At 40.2% G+C, this 19,328-nt stretch overlaps 1 protein-coding gene across 4 annotated transcripts in view; it reads right to left on the bottom strand.

Annotated features, from left to right (window-relative positions):
• The window catches only part of LOC114664492 (trafficking kinesin-binding protein 1-like), an 83,489-nt gene extending 64,870 nt beyond the window's left edge, over nt 1-18,619 (bottom strand). The window contains exon 1 of one of the 4 annotated variants that reach the window (XM_028818613.2): nt 18,493-18,619. Coding sequence is in view for 1 of the 4 variants with exons in the window: in XM_051936458.1 (XP_051792418.1) it covers nt 8,441-8,451 (11 nt within the window). In the remaining 3 variants the exon portion in view is untranslated. Of the gene's footprint in view, nt 1-8,440; nt 8,467-18,362 lie in introns of those variants that run through there. The other 3 variants (XM_051936459.1, XM_051936460.1, XM_051936458.1) reach the window with 3 other exon arrangements.
• Nucleotides 18,620-19,328: the final 709 nt, after the last annotated feature.

Genomic DNA, 19,328 nt, shown 5'->3' with positions numbered 1-19,328 from the left:
CATTGCTTCTCACTTCAAAGGCACCAAAGCCTATAACAAATAAATCAAAGTAATATATAAAGGTTCAAAGTCAGCCCTAAAATATTCACATAAATCAGGTGCACATGGAGAGTGACAGAAAGAGATGAAAAAGAATACAGCCAGCTGATCTGAAGGTTGCAAAGTCAAATACAGAGCAAAAAGGAACTGATACACATGACAGTGAGGTCCTGGAAACTCGTATATAAAATCACAGACAAGGTTGCCTTAATTCTTCTGGTTTAGAATTGAGTTGTACAAAGGGAACATGGAACTTGCTCATTTTCACTTCTTTCTCACACCTGGGATATTTCATACACACCAAAATACATGTACATATCATGATGTGCTCTGTCAACCGGTAGGGTGGTGGCTTGCTATTCATCCAAGCTGCAAGCATCTGGCTTCCTCTACCATGTTTGTTTTTTTTTTTGCCTCACCTTCAACCTTTTCCCATCAAGTGCTTGGCAGAGCCAGACATTACACCAGACATTAGTACTGTTATAAGTCTGTACAACAAAACAAAGTCTCAGTGCATATAAAATAGTGGCACCCTCAAGTTTATATTTGCTTCCTCTAAGAGGCAGCATCATCTGTGACTTACCTCGATCCTCCTACCCCCACCCATACTCCACCAACTCTTCACAATCCACAAGCTACATCAGAGTAGCTGATTATTTCCAGCATTGAAGAAAGACAATGGAGTCCCCTCTCCTCTCCTCTCCTCTCCCACCCCCTCCATCCAGCTGCTCTAAATACAATACAAGGATTAGCCAAGCGCTGCCCTCCTTCACCCCACAAGCCTTTTTCTCTACTTGACAGGGCAGCCCCATTTATCGTCCTTACTTCAGTGTTCTTCACCATGGACATACTGAATGAAACTTTAGCAATGTCATCTGTCAAGGTTACCTGATAGCTGAGTCAAAGCTGAAATATACTATATGTTATATTACAAACAGATCAACAAATTATGTGAAAACAATATTGTACCTTTAGGAAGAGACGAAAAGGCTGAAACAACAATCGGAAGTCACATTAACATGGCAGTGAGGGCAGCTTGTATATGCCATAGTCTGGAATCAGTCAATGTCTGAAACTGGATAGCAAGGGTGAAACACAATTCTTCCGTAAAAAAGGATTATGCTCCTATAAATTGTTTAAGTAAATACTAAGCTAAGGTCATATCTGACAATTGAGAAGACAATTCCCGATGGCATGTAGGTAATTCAATTATGATCGTCACGCCAATAAGTGCTGGAATGCACGTGTTCAGAGACACCACAGAAAATTACCTTTCTGTGTGATAGGAGAGAACTGTGCAATGAGGTATTAAGGTTATAATTCCAAATAATAAACTAGTTATTAGTATTAACCTTAAGACAAGTCGACATTATTATGAAACTACCAGAATCCTTTACTGCTGGAAACACATACTCAGGCCAATAAGGATTCTTTTGGTATTCTGGGCCTCACATGTGGAGAAACATGGTAATAGATGACTGTATCACATTTCCTAACTGGTTTATTTCTTGTGCTCAATGCAACACTGAACTTACTGTACCTGCTTAGCTGGGTAAAGTGCAATTTTAGACGCAGAGGAGGGGAATTTGAGAGGTGGCAGCAGATTCAAGAGTAGCATGGGGTCATCGAAACAAAAAGGATCAGTCATGATAAAGCAATCATGGTTCTAAACAGAAGGGGAGGCCCATAAGACACCAGAAAAGAATACTGATAAAATTGGGGGCTAAGTCAACAGATCAGAAAAGGATCAGCCACATGGTAGCCTTTGCTTTATCTAGTAAGAAGCAAAAAAGCTTTAAACAAGTTGATATATTACACCAGCTTTGAACCTCTGAAAGAACTGAATGTTATAAAATGGTATTTCATTTCTATTAAACAAAAATGCAAAAATTAGACAACCATAATATCCTTTCATTTGTATTCTATTCTTATTTACGTTTATGGACAGTCATTATTATCTTAGATAAACAGTAATGTCTGAAATGCATTGCAAGATAACAAGGCCTAATGACCATTAATTTCAATTTGCTCACTGACTTGATGTAAGAAAAATGAAGTTCTAATCTCGAAACTGTTCCCAGGTGCAGGAATCCAAATCCAGCTTGGGAGTATTCATTACATCAATGAAAAGAGCGTTTAGGAATAATTTTAACAATTATAGAAACATTAAATACAAATTCCATTGTTTTGAAAATGCACATTTTCTTGCGTGTGTACACTTTTACAACATAATGTTATTTTGCAATCCAATTAACTATTTATTATATATTTTAATATAATGTAAATACTGCATGTGCTGTTAAACTGTACTTGCCCAGGTCAATTATGTTTTCAAATTTTACAAATACAGAGGTTTACATATTTCTTCAGATGACAGAGTACAAAGAGACTTGCAGTGTGTGGAGTGAATCAGCAACCCCGACCTTTACAGTATAATACTCCAGCCACAAGGGGGCCACACTGCCATTTGATTATGTAATACCTAAACAAACAAAATGGTTAAATATGTAGCACATTTCAATATACGTTAATGAGACATCATTCATTTTCCATCCAACTCACACCATAGCCAGCAGTACTTCCAAAAGAACCTGATGTAACTTCATTCTAGGGGAAAAAAGAAGGCAGATGAATGTGTTCAGGTATGTGCCCACTATGTGTTAAAGATGGCAAACTGTGAGGCATGATTGAAGCAAATCCACTCTAATTATAATTTTTTATTTTTAAAATGGACTATGGAGTTTTCGACAAGCTTCTCAGCAGCACTACCCATCATGCTAGGTGAGATAAGTTATGTGCATAAGACACATCTCACTGAGTGATCCTTGAACTTGGGGAGGGCACAGCATACAGTGGGAAAGCTGAGGTCAGGCACCTTTTCTCCCTGCTAAGCACTCAGCCAGCTAATTTCAGTCTAAGCAAGCTAGACCCCTGCTCTACCCGGCCCTTAAAGGAGGGCTTATAATAACAGCATGAAGTTACAAGCAAAATTGTGTTTGTCTGCTGTATCTGGCTTCTCATGGAGTAATTCATCTGTTGGACTAAAACAGAAAGTATATGTTGCTTAACACAGCTCCACACAGTGCTGAAGAAGCAATGCCCGAGAAGTCTAAAGATCCAGTGCTAGAAATCCTGTATTTGGGAGCTCTAAGGATCATTCCTTTCAGATATCAAGAATCATGGGGACAGAACCTATGCCATATTAATCATGCCAGCTTCAGTGATAACAACTGGCGATTTTACCCTCTGCCCTTACCAGTATAGATTATGACCTCGATCTTTAGAACTGGCTGTAAGTGATTGTGCCAGCTCTTCAGCTTAGTACCGCACATAATTAGCCTGTTCTCCAATAAGTTCAAGCCATGAGGCCCCCTAAGTCAACAAGGGATCTTGACAAGAGACACGGCTGGCATCACTACAGCTCTCTGTATTCCACATTGCACTTCAATCACTAGATTCCTTAGCAAGCTGACAGAAAGCACAGGGAATAAAAGGAGCAATGACCGGCTGGCATTATCATGAATCTCATAACTCCAGATGTCTGAAGGATTTAAAGCCCTGTGCTATATTCCAAATGAGACATCAGCACTGTAACTGAGGGACAATAAGGCTGAAGAGAAAGGGCACTGTCAGGACAGCATAAATAACGCATCCCACAAATCTGTCTTCATTTACCCTTGATCTGTCACTCTCCTGGATAAAAGCATCAGCAAAGCAAACAAACATAAATATAAAAGAAGACTACCCAACTGACCAGATGAGAAGCTGCAAGCTCATACAAAACAGAAAATAATGGAGGCCAGAAATGCAGACAGCCAACTGCAGAGACCCTCATGTACATCCATTCGCACCAGAATAACTTAAAGTTGGCAGCGCAGCTAGGCAATTGTTGCTACAACTGAGGTTATCTAAAAAAAAGCATAGTTCCATTCATCCATTTTCCAACCCGCTGAATCCGAACACAGGGTCACAGGGGAAAAAGTATAGTTATTTTAACTATTTTAAGTTAATGTATTTTTCCCTTATTTATTTTTGTTAATGTTATATTCCAGACCACTCTTGTACCTATTTGAAAAAAATAGTTCATTAACATTACATAATGTAACCATGACAGACCCACCTAATCCAATTCAGGGCCTTGGGTCAGAGTTTATCTCTAAGCACCGGTAGCAGTGCATCGTGGGGCCTGCTTATGCACACAATGCCAAAATGTCAAACTTGTACACTTAGAAAACATGCAAACTCCACAAAAGCAGCAACTAGGCATGGGATTCAAACTCAAGATGCTGGACTTATGACAATAACGAATGCACCACCATGCCAGTGTCAGTGCCAGTTTTTTTTTTTTTTTATCTCATTTGATAATCCTTAATTAGGATATTCCTTTGATATGTAATTTTGCCCTGGATATAATGGAAACTATTTTTTTTAAAGAATGACATTGCTCTGTTATTTTCCATATACTGTATAATGCTGAATTTGTATTTCTGCCTTCTTCCAGTGTATAAATCCACACGATTGAACCTGTCTCCAATACATTTTGCACAGATTCTCCATTTGTACAGGGGAAGACAACAGGCTATATTTCATTGTGAATTGTGTCTCCTTGGGAAACTTCATTTAATGACCACAACTGCACTTTACTGGGAAAGTGTCCTGATTTTGTGACTTGGCTAAGGTGAAATTTTGGTTTTCTGACAAAATTTTTCCCTGTGTAGAATTTATTTAGTGACCACACATGCCCTTTATTTCACCTCCGGGCAGCATCAAGTACTCCTGCCAGTTCCTAATTAGTTTAAAATATTTCGCAAAAAAAATCAGTTCAGTGGAACTTATACCAAATAGTAATATAATTTAACATGCTTTTAAAATAGTAAATGTAGGTTACAGAATACTATACAGTTTTGGGTGGTATAAAACACAAAGGCCACCACTGCCGTTTAAATAACAAAATAAGTGATCCATTTACCACGATTAGACTTGTCTGAAAAAACCCTCAGTAAAAAAATAAAACAGACCCACAAGGTACATCAGTATGCCATCCACTAAGACTTGCTTTTAGGCTATCAAAGCCCCCACTCTAACCCTCCAGTGTCTCAAGGTGCGAAGCTTTGTCTGGTGGAGTCTAATACTTATCGCCTAAGGTTGACATCTCTCTTCCTCTCTTCCCATAAATATATTTTGGTAGAGCTGTGGTGTTTGAGAATGCAAACCAGACATTTGGCAACTGACTCCTGAACAAAGCAATAAAAGAAACTGATTAGTGCTTCAGCCTTTCAAACGAACAGGCGTATCAGTTATAGGTAAAGTTCCAAGTAAAGAATTTTATTATAAAATGCAAATAAAAAAGTTCTACCATCATCTCCTTCTAAGGTGGTGCTGACGTCAGTTGCTAGATCAAAGCCCCTGTCTCACTGTATTGTACTCACAGTTACCTACACCAAGATGTAAGAGATAGTTAAAAGCATATCCTCAACAATGCCATTAATCTAAGGAAACTCTGGAGAGGCAGGAAGCAGGAAAACAGAAGGACAAAGAAGAAATGACCCAAGTGACAATATTCGCAGTCTGTAGATGACTGGCCCTGCCAAGACCCTAATTTTAGATCAAAATCAGTACTCTGAACTCCTTGAGAACAGTGCTGTAGAGGTCGCAGCCTGGGTTCAACCATCAGTGGCAATCTGCCAAGGTGTGGTCTGCCTGCTACAATAAGAGGTGCTCCTTCAGGCTCAGGCTTTTAAATCCAGGGTGAAGTCTCCCGGCTTCAGTTTAGCACACCCTGACTAGAGCTGCTGATTACCTGTAATATTATATTTATAAATTGTGACTAACCCTCCTGTATTGTGTTTCCCATCCTCATGTGGCACTTGGTGCCTCTACTCTATTGCCAAGCTGTTTGTCTGTCTATGGAATAGTCAGAAAAAGGAGCACTGCAATCATTGGACCGAAGGGTCCTTTTATCAGATTAGCTGGCCCAGCACTGACTCAGCTGTAGAATGGCCAGTAGTGGGGAGGCAGCTAATTGGCCAAGGTCTCCAGCACTCTGACTGTGTCTGGCTTGTCTGACTCCTATTCTACAATTAGCTGATGGACAGGGCTTGTTGTTTTTAATTTATGTTAATTAGTTTATGCTTTATTTTGGATGTATTTAAACAAATCTGTATATGTATTGTCACGCACATGTGAGTAGGGGCCGTTGTATGGACCAAGTGAAGGTAATTTCACGCCAGGCCAGGGTGTGGCGGGTGCACTAAACCTGCTTCTGTTATCTTAGCAGACCAGCTGTGGGAAAACCCGTCTGACCCATCAATGAAGACGTCAGTTCTGTTTTCCAGCGCCCGAGATGACATCACTTTCGGTTCCAGCACATAGGTTGAGGTCACTTCCGGTTCCGTCCCCTATGATGATGTCAGAAGAAGGGCACTTCTGGTTCCCGTATGTCACTTCCCGTCACCCCACTTAAAACTGCCATCTTCCCAAACCTCAATCAGTTCATGTCTGGACTCCAACCAAGATACCACTGTATGCCAAATCAGCTCATTGCAGCCAGGGATAATATATACGGGTGGCTGCCCCAAACCTTTTAAAGTGTGTCGAGTCTAATCTTTCACAGTATATGTGATAGTTCTGTATTTAGTGAGTGGTATCATCTATTCCTGCATTTTCAGTTAAGAGCTGTTGTGGTGCTCTGCGCTTGCATTTGCTGAGGTGATCTGAACAAGAACAAAATCATTTGTACTGCCGGATTTTATTTCTGTGTGTAGTATTTACCCCGTTTTTTGACACCAATTGCACTCCCAACCTATTTGGATGGGGGTCTCTCTCCGAATTACCTTTCCCAAAATTTCTTTCATTTTTTTCACTACAAGGTTTTTTTTTGGAATTTTATTTTTTATTATTTTCTGAGGGAGTCATGGCCGGTGGGGGTGTCAAAAAATAGGACGTGTTAAAGCTCATAAGCATTAGGCTATACAAAAATACATTTCTGTTGTTGTGTGCCCAAACTCTTTTACTTAATGAAAAACAAGAAAAGCTACAATATAAAAGCATAGAACATTTAAAAGGGACTAAAATCCACACTCTAATACAGCCATCTTGCTATTCACTCAAGTTTCAATACACATAGTCATGAAAATACAAAAGGAGTAAAGTTAAAAAAAACAATCCAAAACACCAGAAAATGTAAATACTGTTGTTTTCAATAATTTCACTAAGAATAAAATGCTCGTTCACCCATGTGAGCCCAAAGGCTGCTTTTCCATCACAATCTCTTTGCTAATTTAACTACTCAGCTACATCTAAGCAGACAGCCCAGTTTTTCTTTGTACATACTCACCACTTCTCTGACGAGCCTGCCTTAACATGGCACACAATCATTCAGTTTTATCACTGCTTGCGGCAGCTATCATAAAGCTGTAGGTAAAATATACACGTGATTCATCTGATATGGCAGCGTGTATACGTGCTATAATGCACCTGCCACTGCAACAGTACACCTTCCATTGCCACCCTGCCATGGAGGTAAAGGGTGAAGGAAAGGACTCCCGCTGTATTCAATGCACCACATCCAGTTCAGTCATAAGAGCAGCTTCCTATTTATGGTTTTAATGGTCACTTCTGGTCAGCTATCACTTGTTTTCACCCAGTTTCCCCTGTAGATTAACTCAGGGTTAAGTGAATGAAGCATGTATCGGAAAAATGAGGCACACGGAATAGGCAGTATTCACCTTTACCACCAGCCCGGATCTCAGGCACTTTGGTTAAAAGCAGTCAAAGCCAAGCTACTTTATAGAACAAGACAGGCCAGGACAAGTAAATAGTCAACACTTAGCCAGGACAAGTAAATAGTCAACACTTAGCCAGGACAAGCAAATAGTCAACACTTAAAAAACTTGCAGCAGTGGCCCTATTTTATAAAACTGCCACAAGAATAATGAATGGAGCATATTCCAGTCAATCCCTTAAATATCTTCATTTTATTTTGTGCAAACATTGCCGAATAAAGCAATAGAAATAATATGAAATAATAAACAGGATTTCAATCGCATGAAAAGAAATGATGACTGCATAGGCAATCTGCTTATCCGTTTTGAAAACCCATTTTGCCATTGACAGAAAGCACATTACACCCACAAATTCACTTGTAACACGCTCACCTAGGGGCACAGATCAACCTCAATACATGTCACTGGACTCCATTTTAAGTGTTTGGATAAAATCAAAAACACATACAATCTCCACAACATTACTAGTGTAGAAACTGTGAGATAGCAACATTACCATTCAACCTGACCCTAAGTGTCCACAGTCACTCTCCTCTTCTGTGGCTTGATGCATAGCCAATTTACTGTCAAACCACCTTTCCCAAGCTACTTTTAAAAATCCAGAAAATTCATCCTACCATTTCAGCATCTTGAGCAGAACTCCTAACTGCAGTTCTTCCTTGATAACAAATGAAGATTATGTGAACATCGTAAACAGAAAATGATAATAACAGCAGTCCACACTTTTTTCTCCTTACAGACTGACAGGAATTAATTTCTCAAACTTCCTTCCCAGGCCTGGACTTTACACTCTGTGGCAGCACCTTTCTCAAAAGCATGGTTGTAAGTAATCCTGTCAGATAATAGTAATTTCTGAAACAAACAATTCTCTTTTGTTTCCTGTTCGGCTTTAACACATTGCATTGTTGGTATTATTTTTTAAATCAAACACAGATAATTCACAAAGCACCTGCTTCCTCAACAAGTCGAGGAGCTTACCTTCTTCCCGAGGCTTGGTCTTTTCATGTGGCTATGGAGACACTAAAGTTAACAGGTTCAATAAGGAAGTAAAGATGTTAACCACTCCTGAGTCCAGCAACTCACATTCCCTGGTCAATAAAGGCAAATTCCCATCAGGAAGAAGTGTTTAAATATCCAAATAAGACAGAGTAGCCAGCTTGAACTGTCAGCTTAATTCCCCTCAAGCCAAGCACAGCTGATTTGCTATTTTCACTTTTGTCCTTTGAAGGCCATAAAGTTCTTGCTGCCCATTAAAAGCTGTAGACTAGCATCACGTATGAAGTGAGGTGAGTTAATAATTACCCATCGACTTTCATTTTAGTATCGTGTGTCTGTAAAAGCTAAAAACATTTCAATATAAGTTAGATTATAGTTGTTTTTGATGCAAGACATACCCTCTTAATAAAGCTGAGTCAGCACTTACTGAAAGATAAGACTACTGGAAATCATTGTTTATTTAATATAGCATCAGGCGCAAGTGTTGCATTCCAGATTTTTTAAAAAATCACTTTATTTTTACATCTTGAACTCGTTGGCATCATATTCCTGCAATGACACTCACAGTTAAATATTCTTTTAAAAATAAGGATTGATTTCTATTTTAGCTCTATAACCATACTTCAGCCATTCCAGAAAAGCAGCTTAGGGCAAGACCAGAAACAATAGGTGCACAAAAGCTGTATAGTCCATGATACCTTTTCCAGAATCCTACTATTCTATCTCTCTTTTCAATAACTGGTTTTCTTTTTGGAAGAACTCTCCTTGAAAGTTACAATACAAAACAAAGATGAATTTAAAAAAGGATCAATGCCTAATGAGTGTTAAGTGCTCCCAGCATTTGCAGTGCCAATGCCTCCAGCATAGCACCCTGCTTAACAATACAAGAAGATGATCTGCAGTGTTTGTAGCAAAAAACAGCTTTGTATTCATAGCACTGAAAATGGCGTCAGAAAACAAAGTGCTGCCTGTGTGGAATTTGCAAGTCTTCCTCAATATCTGAATGGGTTCTTCTCTGTGTACTCGTTTTCTTTCCACATGCCACAGAAAAGTGTGTTGAGTTACCTGGAAACTCTCAACTGGTTCTTTTATGAGTAAGTGTGAAGACATGTCTGAGTGTGTCCTGCAAAGGGCTGACTCCTCATCTAGGGGTGTAATTAGGACTACGAGAATTGTACCCATTTCTTGGCAAATATGAACTAGATGCACATGTTAGGAAAGTTAATGAAGAGTACAGCAATTGCCTTACTAATTTCAACAAGAATACGGAGGCACAATTGGAAACTTGTTAAGGGTAGATTTCACGTAAACATTACAAACGTTTTTCATTACAAAAAAACCACACACACATTAAATAAATTACCAATCTGTGTGGTAAAGTAAGACTTTAGGGCTCTGCAAGTCTCAACTTGATGTTAGTTTGAAAAATCTAGCTGAATAGGATAGACAACATTATTGGACCGGTTCTCATCACAATTGCTCTAATGTTCAATTTGTTTTCGACTCATAACCAGTGGGTAATTTATGCCCATAAATGGAATGGAGCCTGAGTTGCCAGTTTATTAAAAGCATTCACACCTTCACACCAATTCTTCATTTCAGAGAGTCATGTGTCATGTGATAGTAGTGTGTGGTATAAATCAGTAAGACCAGAGTTTCTAGAATCCATGTTTAAATGAGTATTGGAATGGGCTAAACAAGTGAACTTTGCTGACTTGATATTTGGTTCTAGGTGTTTCAGTTCTAGGCAGGCTGCCATGCAGTAAGGAGACCAAGATTTGTGTCCCAGGTCCTCCTAAGTGGAGCTTGCATGTTTTCCCAGTGTCTGCGTGGATTTCCTTGCAGAGTCCAAAGACGTGCAGGTTAGGTGAATTGGCTACACAAAATTGACCCTTGTGTGAACTGGGTGTGTGTTTGCCCTGTGATGGACTGGTAGGGTTTATCCCTGTCTTATGCCCTATGCTAGTTGGGTTAGGCTCCAGCAGACACCTGTGACCCTGTTCAGGATTAAGCGGGTTTGAAAATGGCCGACCGCTTCAGTTATAGTAGTTCCTAAATAGCTGCTGTGATGGGTTTTCACACACAACCAAAATTACCAGTAATAGTTGGTCCTGTGGATGAAAACAGCTTGTGGAACAGAGGGCTCAAAGGAGAAGGATAAAAATTATACAAACAAAGAGACAGGTTGTAAGAAGGCAAATTACTTTTGAATTAAACAAAGGTGTGCAGAATTTCATCCACATCACTTAGTGAACTTGCCTTGAATGATCTACAACAGCTAAAGACCATGTCAGACGGTGACAGTGTTAGTGAGAAACAAGAAAGCTTGTCTACAGTGAGAACTTGACTGTACTAGAGTGGAAAAAAGTTGCTTGGTCAGATGAATCCAGAATTCCTTTGCATCATGCCAATAGAAAGATTAGAATTTAACAAAAGCAACCTGAGTCCATGGAGGCATCCAATTTCTACAAACTAGTATGGTCAAAGTGATGGCATGGTGATTGTTTCCCTAGGAAAAAATAGGGCCCTGGAACCCAAAGATGAATGTCTAAATAGCAAGACTTCAGATGACCAAGTTTAGGCCTTCATTGTTGCAGTTTATCCACACTTGGATGGACACTTACTGCATGATAATACACTATTGTTACTGAATACTTCTTGGAGCATGACAATGAGTTGTGTCAGTGGCCTATGCAGATCTCAACCCTACTGAGCACCTTTGGGAAAAGATAGAAATGGCTGCTTGTAACAAGACTGCACAGCTGTCCGTTTTGCAGGAACTGCACAAGGTAATAATTTCCGCATGGTACACCATTGCTGAACATCTCATCCAGCATCTTACAGAATCCATGCCCAGATGAATGAAAGAACTACCACTAGATACTAGATAACTGGACCTAATAAACTGATACCTCAATGTATAATTCATATTACCAGAATATGAGCATTGCTTTTCCAGGTTTGCAAAGATATGTATCACTCTACTATAAAAGAAAATCTTGAGACGAGACTAATGCCAAGAAGATTTTATCAAGTCCCACCCTCCTCTCAACCATTTACAGTTAACGGCCCATGCCCACGGACCTCTCATTCGTGTGAATGCTTTTGTCAGACACAGTTCCTGCTCTCTCAGCTCTTACAAATTTTTACGTTTTCCTCACTTTAAGTTCCCAATAAAAGAAAGCATATTATGTCCAAATCATATTGAAGAATTTAATCCCGAAGGGTTATCAACAGAAGAAATGATTACACAGGCAATCCTAGCATCGAGAAACGATGAAGTCAAACGAATTAACACGAAAATTGTTGATCAGTTACACTGCAAATTGGTTAAATGCGTATCAATAGACTGAGCTGAAACTGTTGGTGGTGATGGTGCAGAGGATGAAAACATCAACTTACAGTATCCCGAAAGAATTTCTACAACTGTTAACACTGTCCAGTCTTCCACCGGCCAAATTACTGTTGAAAGAAGGGTGCATCGTAATGTTATTGTGTAATTTATGTCTGAGTGATGGGCGATGCAATAGGACAAGATTAGTTGTACTGTATTCAAAATTGGTCAAACAATTCTGACATGTAAAATTTTAACAGGTGACAAGAAAGGTAATGTTGTACATCTTCAGGGGATAACATTACACACCAAAGGAGATCTTGATATGCCATTCGTATTAAAACATTTACAGTTTCCCGTTAGAACAGCTTTTGCAATGACAATTAACAAATCACAGGGACAAACATTCGAAAATGTCAGTTTGTTTATTAGAGACAGTTATATGTTGCGTTGTCACGATGTAGGTCCAAACACGAAATCAAAATTCAATGTGATATTGACAAAAATTTCATTCAAAAAACTGTTTTTACTTAAGTTTTGCAGTAAAAGTGTAAGTTTAAAAAGTTTTTGCGTGTTAATTTAAAAGCCAAACAGAATGAAAACGTGTAACGCAACAAATACTGCTAATGCAACATGAAACATAATTTACTTTCAATTTATTACGTTTTACTATTTTTTAATACAGTATTGTTAATTACTCGCTGTAATGTAAAATAGTTCTATTATGCATATGTAACAATTCCCATGAAAAAAACAATTTGTTTAAGTTGTACATCCGCCTCCCCATATGTGAGCGGCAGAACCACAAAGTGGCTAGCGCGTAGCACCCGCCCAGAGGTTGGCAAGTGAAGCCATTACTAGCTACTAGCTACATTACTAGCTTGTATTCCACCTCTTTATTCTTAAGGTGATTGCATCTGTCTGTCATTTTTGAGTACATACTACAGCCCCAAGACATCCAAGTCCTGGCTGTTATCTGCAATGGCAATTTTCCCAAAACATACCATTCAGTGCCCTACTCTTGCATAATCTCCCCATACAACATGCAAAGTATGAGGCCATACATTGCCACAAACTCACTGCCTCTCCTTGTCTAAATATTAGTTATCTGTTTGCTGGACTAGGAAAACTCTCTTCTGACAAAGCACCCCAACTATGCCATCAGACCTCCTCAGTTCATTTAGGATGTCGCGGTTCACCTGGTCTGTAATCGTTCATCACCTTCTATGACTGCAGCCCACGTTAGATACAGATTGTGGGTCACTGGGTAACCAGGTGATGTGACTCTGTGTGCCTCCATACAATTGTTATGCCACAAGTCACAAGCTTAGAAAACACAGGGCACAGCCAGAGAGATCTGCCACAGGAACCAGACTGGAAGAAAGGCAATGGTACACCAAGCACTGATAGAATTTAAAAGTAATGGACAAATCTTTGGACACGTCATGCTCAATTAAAGAATAAGGAACATAGAAAAAAAAGACTTCCAAAAGAAATCATGCCCATACTGTATGTTCACCTTTCAACTACCGACGGTTTCAATATATGGTGGTCCAGCCCACAATTAACACACAAACATTAGCACTTCACACTAGAGTGCATAATGTATTTCATAAGTGTGGAAAAGCAAGCTAGCAAGCTACAAAAAGCTCATTTGTTGCAGTCCATGATGCAGAAGCCCCTATTAACAAAATCATGAATATTTCTGGAACAGCCCTACAAGTTATAAAAGAGAGCTGAATTAACGGTACTGACACTCACCTGTTACGCTACTGGACGTTCTCCAGTGTAGGCCACACTGCACGCTGAGACGCACAGAGGCTACAGACACAGACATAAGGCAGTACCTCACTCACTGTCAAATACAGCACACTCCCAACAATCTTCCACAACAGCCTTCAGAAGAGAGGTGCACTGGAAAACAGAAGCGCTGTTTATTTATGTAGCGATGGATCCCTCCTCTATGGCTGCTTGCCAATCAGCCAGCGATTACAGCTCTACCATAAATGCCATCAGTACCGCTGCAATACCCATGAGCATGCAGAAAGGGCCCAGTGAAACATGACAAAGTCTGCAAAGAATAGGAGCGTGACAGGCACATAAATGCAGCACCACGGCAGTTTAGACTTTTCAGGAAGGGAATCTTGAAATGGGTGGAGGTGTCATTGGGTTACATGAAGTCGGAAAAATGAAATGAAGCCACCTAAGAACAAAAATGGAATGGACTCCCCGGACCCTTCAAAGCAGTGACAAATGTAACCTTAAGGATTATCAGTCAATCACACTGCATATTTTATAGCGTCTTTGATGTCAAATATTACATTAATTTATATGTAGTAGGTGTTTAAAATGTATTGAGACAGGTGAGGAATACTATAGGAGCATCTGATTACAGGCACAGTGTCACACAATCACAAGGTGTTTTACAAAGTCATCAAGGTATTCTAAAGGAAGGCAAGTTAAACATGATCTAGAGGCACCATAAATGCTGAAGTGGAATGTGGCCACACCACATTTATGCACATATGTAGAAAGCTTGGCGAGACCTCACCATAGTACTAAAGCAGAAGGTTACAAAAGAGTTAAAATCATAATTATGTGCATCTCGTGAACCTTGATCTTGGTCTAATTTGAAACCTTATGCTGCGTTAGGCATAATATAAGCCATGAATTAGATATCCGAGATAGCTTGACAATGAAAGTGGGCTTCAGGTCCTTCTCACAGCAAGACAATGGCACGGACATGCAGCATTGCTGACAGAACTGCGGCGAGCTCTGCTGACAGTGAAGCACATTACACTGGCCAAGTGACTGTTTTCATTGCAAAGCACAACAGGAAGTCATACATGACCAAAGAATTGGAGCGGTGCAGACTGCCTCTGTCACGTTACTGGAGTTGGGTTTTGCACATAGCCAGCCATAGGACATGGCTGACAAGAAAACAACAGCCTTGCAAGCACCCAGTATGTCTATCAGGTAAACAAGCCTCAGCAACACCAGAAGGCCGTGAAGAACACTGCAACAACCTCAAAAGTAAAAAAAAAAAAAAAAAGTCAAAGCGAACTTTTTTATCATCTCAACCATATACAAGTATACAGATAGGCGAAACTGCGAAGCTCAGGGTCCACAGTGTAACAGCATGAAGTGCAAATAATAAATTAAAAATAGAATTAAAATTTACAATTAAAACACAAGACAAGACAAGACATTGTGAAAAGACAAGACAAAGAAGAAGCACCTGGGGTGCTGTGTTACATGAGAGGCACATGGACCACTTTTTTTTCTAAGGACCTGAGGTCTGAGTGTTACTAATAATGTATATTTCTCTCTATTATTAAAAAAAAAATCTTGGAAGGCTTGGAAGGAGACAATACGTGATTTTCTCAGAGACACTTTAACGTTCCGTGAGACAAAAGGACAGCTGCTGCACAGGCTTTTAAATGATCAACGCACAGCGCAAAAAGCCGATACACAGCTCGGCAGCAGCAAGACAGCAGCTGATCCGACCGCATCTCCTTAGCATGCGTTCAGACCCCCTGCCTTCACAATGCGAGCGGCAGAGACGCGTCCATAAAAAGTCCACAGATCCTTTCCAACTGTTTTTGGCCTGCCATTCTGAAGCAAAACAACTTTAAACCAGACGTTTTACTTGCATTTAAAAATTGTGACATACAACCAACAAGTCAGAAATGGGTACTATAAGTTTCTTGATTTCTATTTATAGTTACAGCTTTTAAAAATGAACATAAGGAAATATGAATAAAGCGAAACGAAACCATAGAATCGCCATTCTTTATTAAAAAAGATTACAACTTTAATACCTGCTGCTGTGTGCTGCCACTAAAACACAAGAAACTATGCACTCTTGCCTGACACTTTCAACACTGACTTGCCTCCGTTCTCCAGCCGTAAGAGTGGACCACCACAGAATGTATACCCCATCCTGGAGATGAGATCAGAGGACGCCCTTTACAATAACTCGCCTCGCTGACAACTCTCATTCACTTAAAATGCCAGCCACCAATAATTTTTCCTTGTGTCTTAAGCATGAGCAATAATTGTCTTCCACCCTGTTCAGGGTAGGGGCCTACTAGCGCCTAATGCTTCCCATAATCCTTTAATGATAAAACAATCTATTGTACTTCTGAAAAACAGTACAAAAATGAAAAAGACTCCCTGGTAGACTGTACAGTAATTTGACACTGTGACACAAATTATTTTTGGACACGAGGGAAGGAATTTGCAACATAAAAGCAGAGTATGATAAAAACAATCATTTCACTTATATTTTGTATGTAGAAAGAAAGGACATTGGTGACCCCATCACTAAAGCTATTGCTCCCAGACCAATGAAATCAATTCTTAACAACCTATACAAATCTACGCCAGGCAACAACACACAAAGCTTCAGAATTAAATGGTGGTAATTTTGAAGCCAAGCAGTGCGAAACTAAACACTTGACCTGGCATACAATACTGAACAAGCTACACAGTAAATGAGAAGTTTTAAAAAGAACACCCTGAAGGCAAACATGAACCAACCAGGAGCAGCCAGTACATGTTCACGTATGGCGCCCAATGCCACTCCCAGCTTAGTCCAGCTGTGACTTACACTTTCGTTCTAACAATGAGGGTCCTTGAACAGTTAACAGTAAAAGGGTGAGCTTTACTGCCTGAAGGTACAGTAATTATGTCAGCACAGCAATAACATGATTTTGTTACTAAGCACATCACTCACACCATTTCTCTTCAATATAATGGCTTCATATTTCACTGGCACAGAAAAATATAATGTAAAAAACAATATACATTACCTATTATTTAAACTACTGTGCAAAAAGATGGTAATTCAGCAATTAAAACCATTTTTTATAGCAGTGACAAGATGGGCTTTGGTTAGTTACATCATGAAGTTGTCCTGTAGGATTACTGAATAAATCGATTAACACACTGAAACAGCTGCCACCTGCATGACTGCATAAACATACAATCCATCTGTAAAACAAACTATTGTAATCACAAGTCACTGACACATCACAAAACCTGAAATTACCACCCTTTCCTTCAACACAGCCATCATGACGTTAACCATCAAACAACGGCCTTCGAGTATCAAGAAATGTCTGACAACTATTCCAGCTGAGATCTTTCAGCATTTCCTTAGCAGTTCTGTTCAGTTCAAAAACGGTCCGCTTTTTCAATACGTCTTCAGTCATTGTCCACAACAGGTACAAGTTTGTCGGAACACATTTTGTGACACCGACCCTCTTAGATGCAGTCAAGTGCTTCATCACACCATCCATGACTGTCCATCTCAAACAGAGTCCAGTGTATCAGTGTTTTCTCAGTGATTACCCATTATATTTGCAATCCACCCCTGTTCATCACTGATTCAGTACATTCTGCCAGGGCATGCTATGTGATTGTCCAGACGGGCCTGACAGTAAAACCTTGCTCATCACAATGACAGTTCATTTCCACACCCGACTCTTTATAATTTTCCATCACACATACGTACTTCACACCTATACTGACTGACCATCACATGGATTGTCCAGTCTATCAGAGTTATCTTCAGTACTCGTCTATTACAAATCCTGTCCACTCTGACAGCACATCCTAAATGACTGTCAGTTGTGGGGAAAGATTAGTTCTGTCAACACACATTCATAAAGATTCCATCACTGGTACAGTCCAGTATACTTATCCTAAGGGTCCGTCATAGACACAGTGCAGTCTGACAGGACACAATAAGCAATTATCTGTTACAGAAACGTTCAGGCCAGAGCGTCAGTGGACAGTATGTGATTAAACAACTTTGAAATGCTCTGTTAATTGCCGACCCTATGAACCTATGCTGCCTCCCACAAGAACAGCGCAGTCTGTCAACACACCTTTACTGGTCCTCTGTCACAAGGACACTAACTGATTGTCTATTACAAGAACAGTGTAATCAGTCTCTCCTTCAGTGTTTGTACATCACAGGTACACTTTTTTCTATCAGACTATATTCAATAAATGCCCATCATAACTTTTGTTATTTCAGCGCATCTTCAATGATTATCCATCACGGGGATATATCCAATCTGCCAATACTCCTTATGGGATTATAAGACGGTCCAGTCCGTAAGGACATATAGGTGACTCAACGCTGTTCAACCTGCAATGTTGCACATGACCTTGCCCGATTCCGGTCCTTCAAAACTAACCTCCTTCCGGAGCCAACTCACAATTTCAAGATCTTCGTAAACAGTTAACAACAGCAGAAAGTACAGTAATTCAATTGATCGTGGCCGCGTTCCATTAAGATTATTGGTGTAAGTCAGTATCCAGTCGTACCACTTATATTGCTCACCGCCGTCGTCAGGTCCCGGCGAATGTCTCGTGAAGAAGAAATAGCGAGAGGAGAAAACTTGGCTTCGGCACCGCTGTCAAAAGTAACTCGCCTGCGGGTGCCGCAACAGCGGGCTGCGTCAGGGCAGCGCAATCTGGGACATGTAGTCCAATGGCCGAAGACACCTCGTTACAGGAACCAAGGGACAAAAGGCAAAGGACTTCAACTCCCAAGATGCAAAGCAAGCTGGCCTTATGCCAGTTGTTCAAAGAGGCGTGGGTTACTTGTGTAGAGGAATCACCTACGCGAGGCAAGGCGCGCGTTCATTGTGCGCTTCCTCATACGCGGCTTCAGCTGTACTGGTCATGAATTCCATAACTTTATAATGTTGCTAGGACAACCTCGGAAGACAGTAGTAATAACAAAATTCCTGAGAGCCAAACCTTTCATATATGTTTCTGCTGAACGTGGCCAGGTGTACGCTCGCTAGGTATGAATGCTTTCGCTTTTCTTTACTTTCGACGTTTAGCAGGTGCCACACCGAGGCAGCCCACTTTCCAGATTGTCTTAGTGGCTGCCAGCAGGTGGTGCATATCGCGTTGTTTCTGTCGCTGGCATCCTTCCTGTCCCAGAAAATACCGCGGTTCCCTTGTCGCCGTATGTCGAGTGACAACAGAGTAGTGCTACACCGGTAAGGGTAATGGAAGAACCATCTTTCTATTTTTGTAACCGTCTTACCAGTTTTCAGGGTGTTGGGGTAGCGACGCCTTCCCGTCACCAATACATAATTTTGAAATGCTGATTTAGACTCTCCGGATTACCCAAACCCATCAGGATGTAG

The sequence above is a fragment of the Erpetoichthys calabaricus genome, chromosome 14 (assembly GCF_900747795.2).
Source record: "Erpetoichthys calabaricus chromosome 14, fErpCal1.3, whole genome shotgun sequence".
In the NCBI taxonomy this organism is placed as follows: domain Eukaryota; kingdom Metazoa; phylum Chordata; class Cladistia; order Polypteriformes; family Polypteridae; genus Erpetoichthys; species Erpetoichthys calabaricus.
This window is presented reverse-complemented; position numbering and strand designations above follow the sequence as displayed.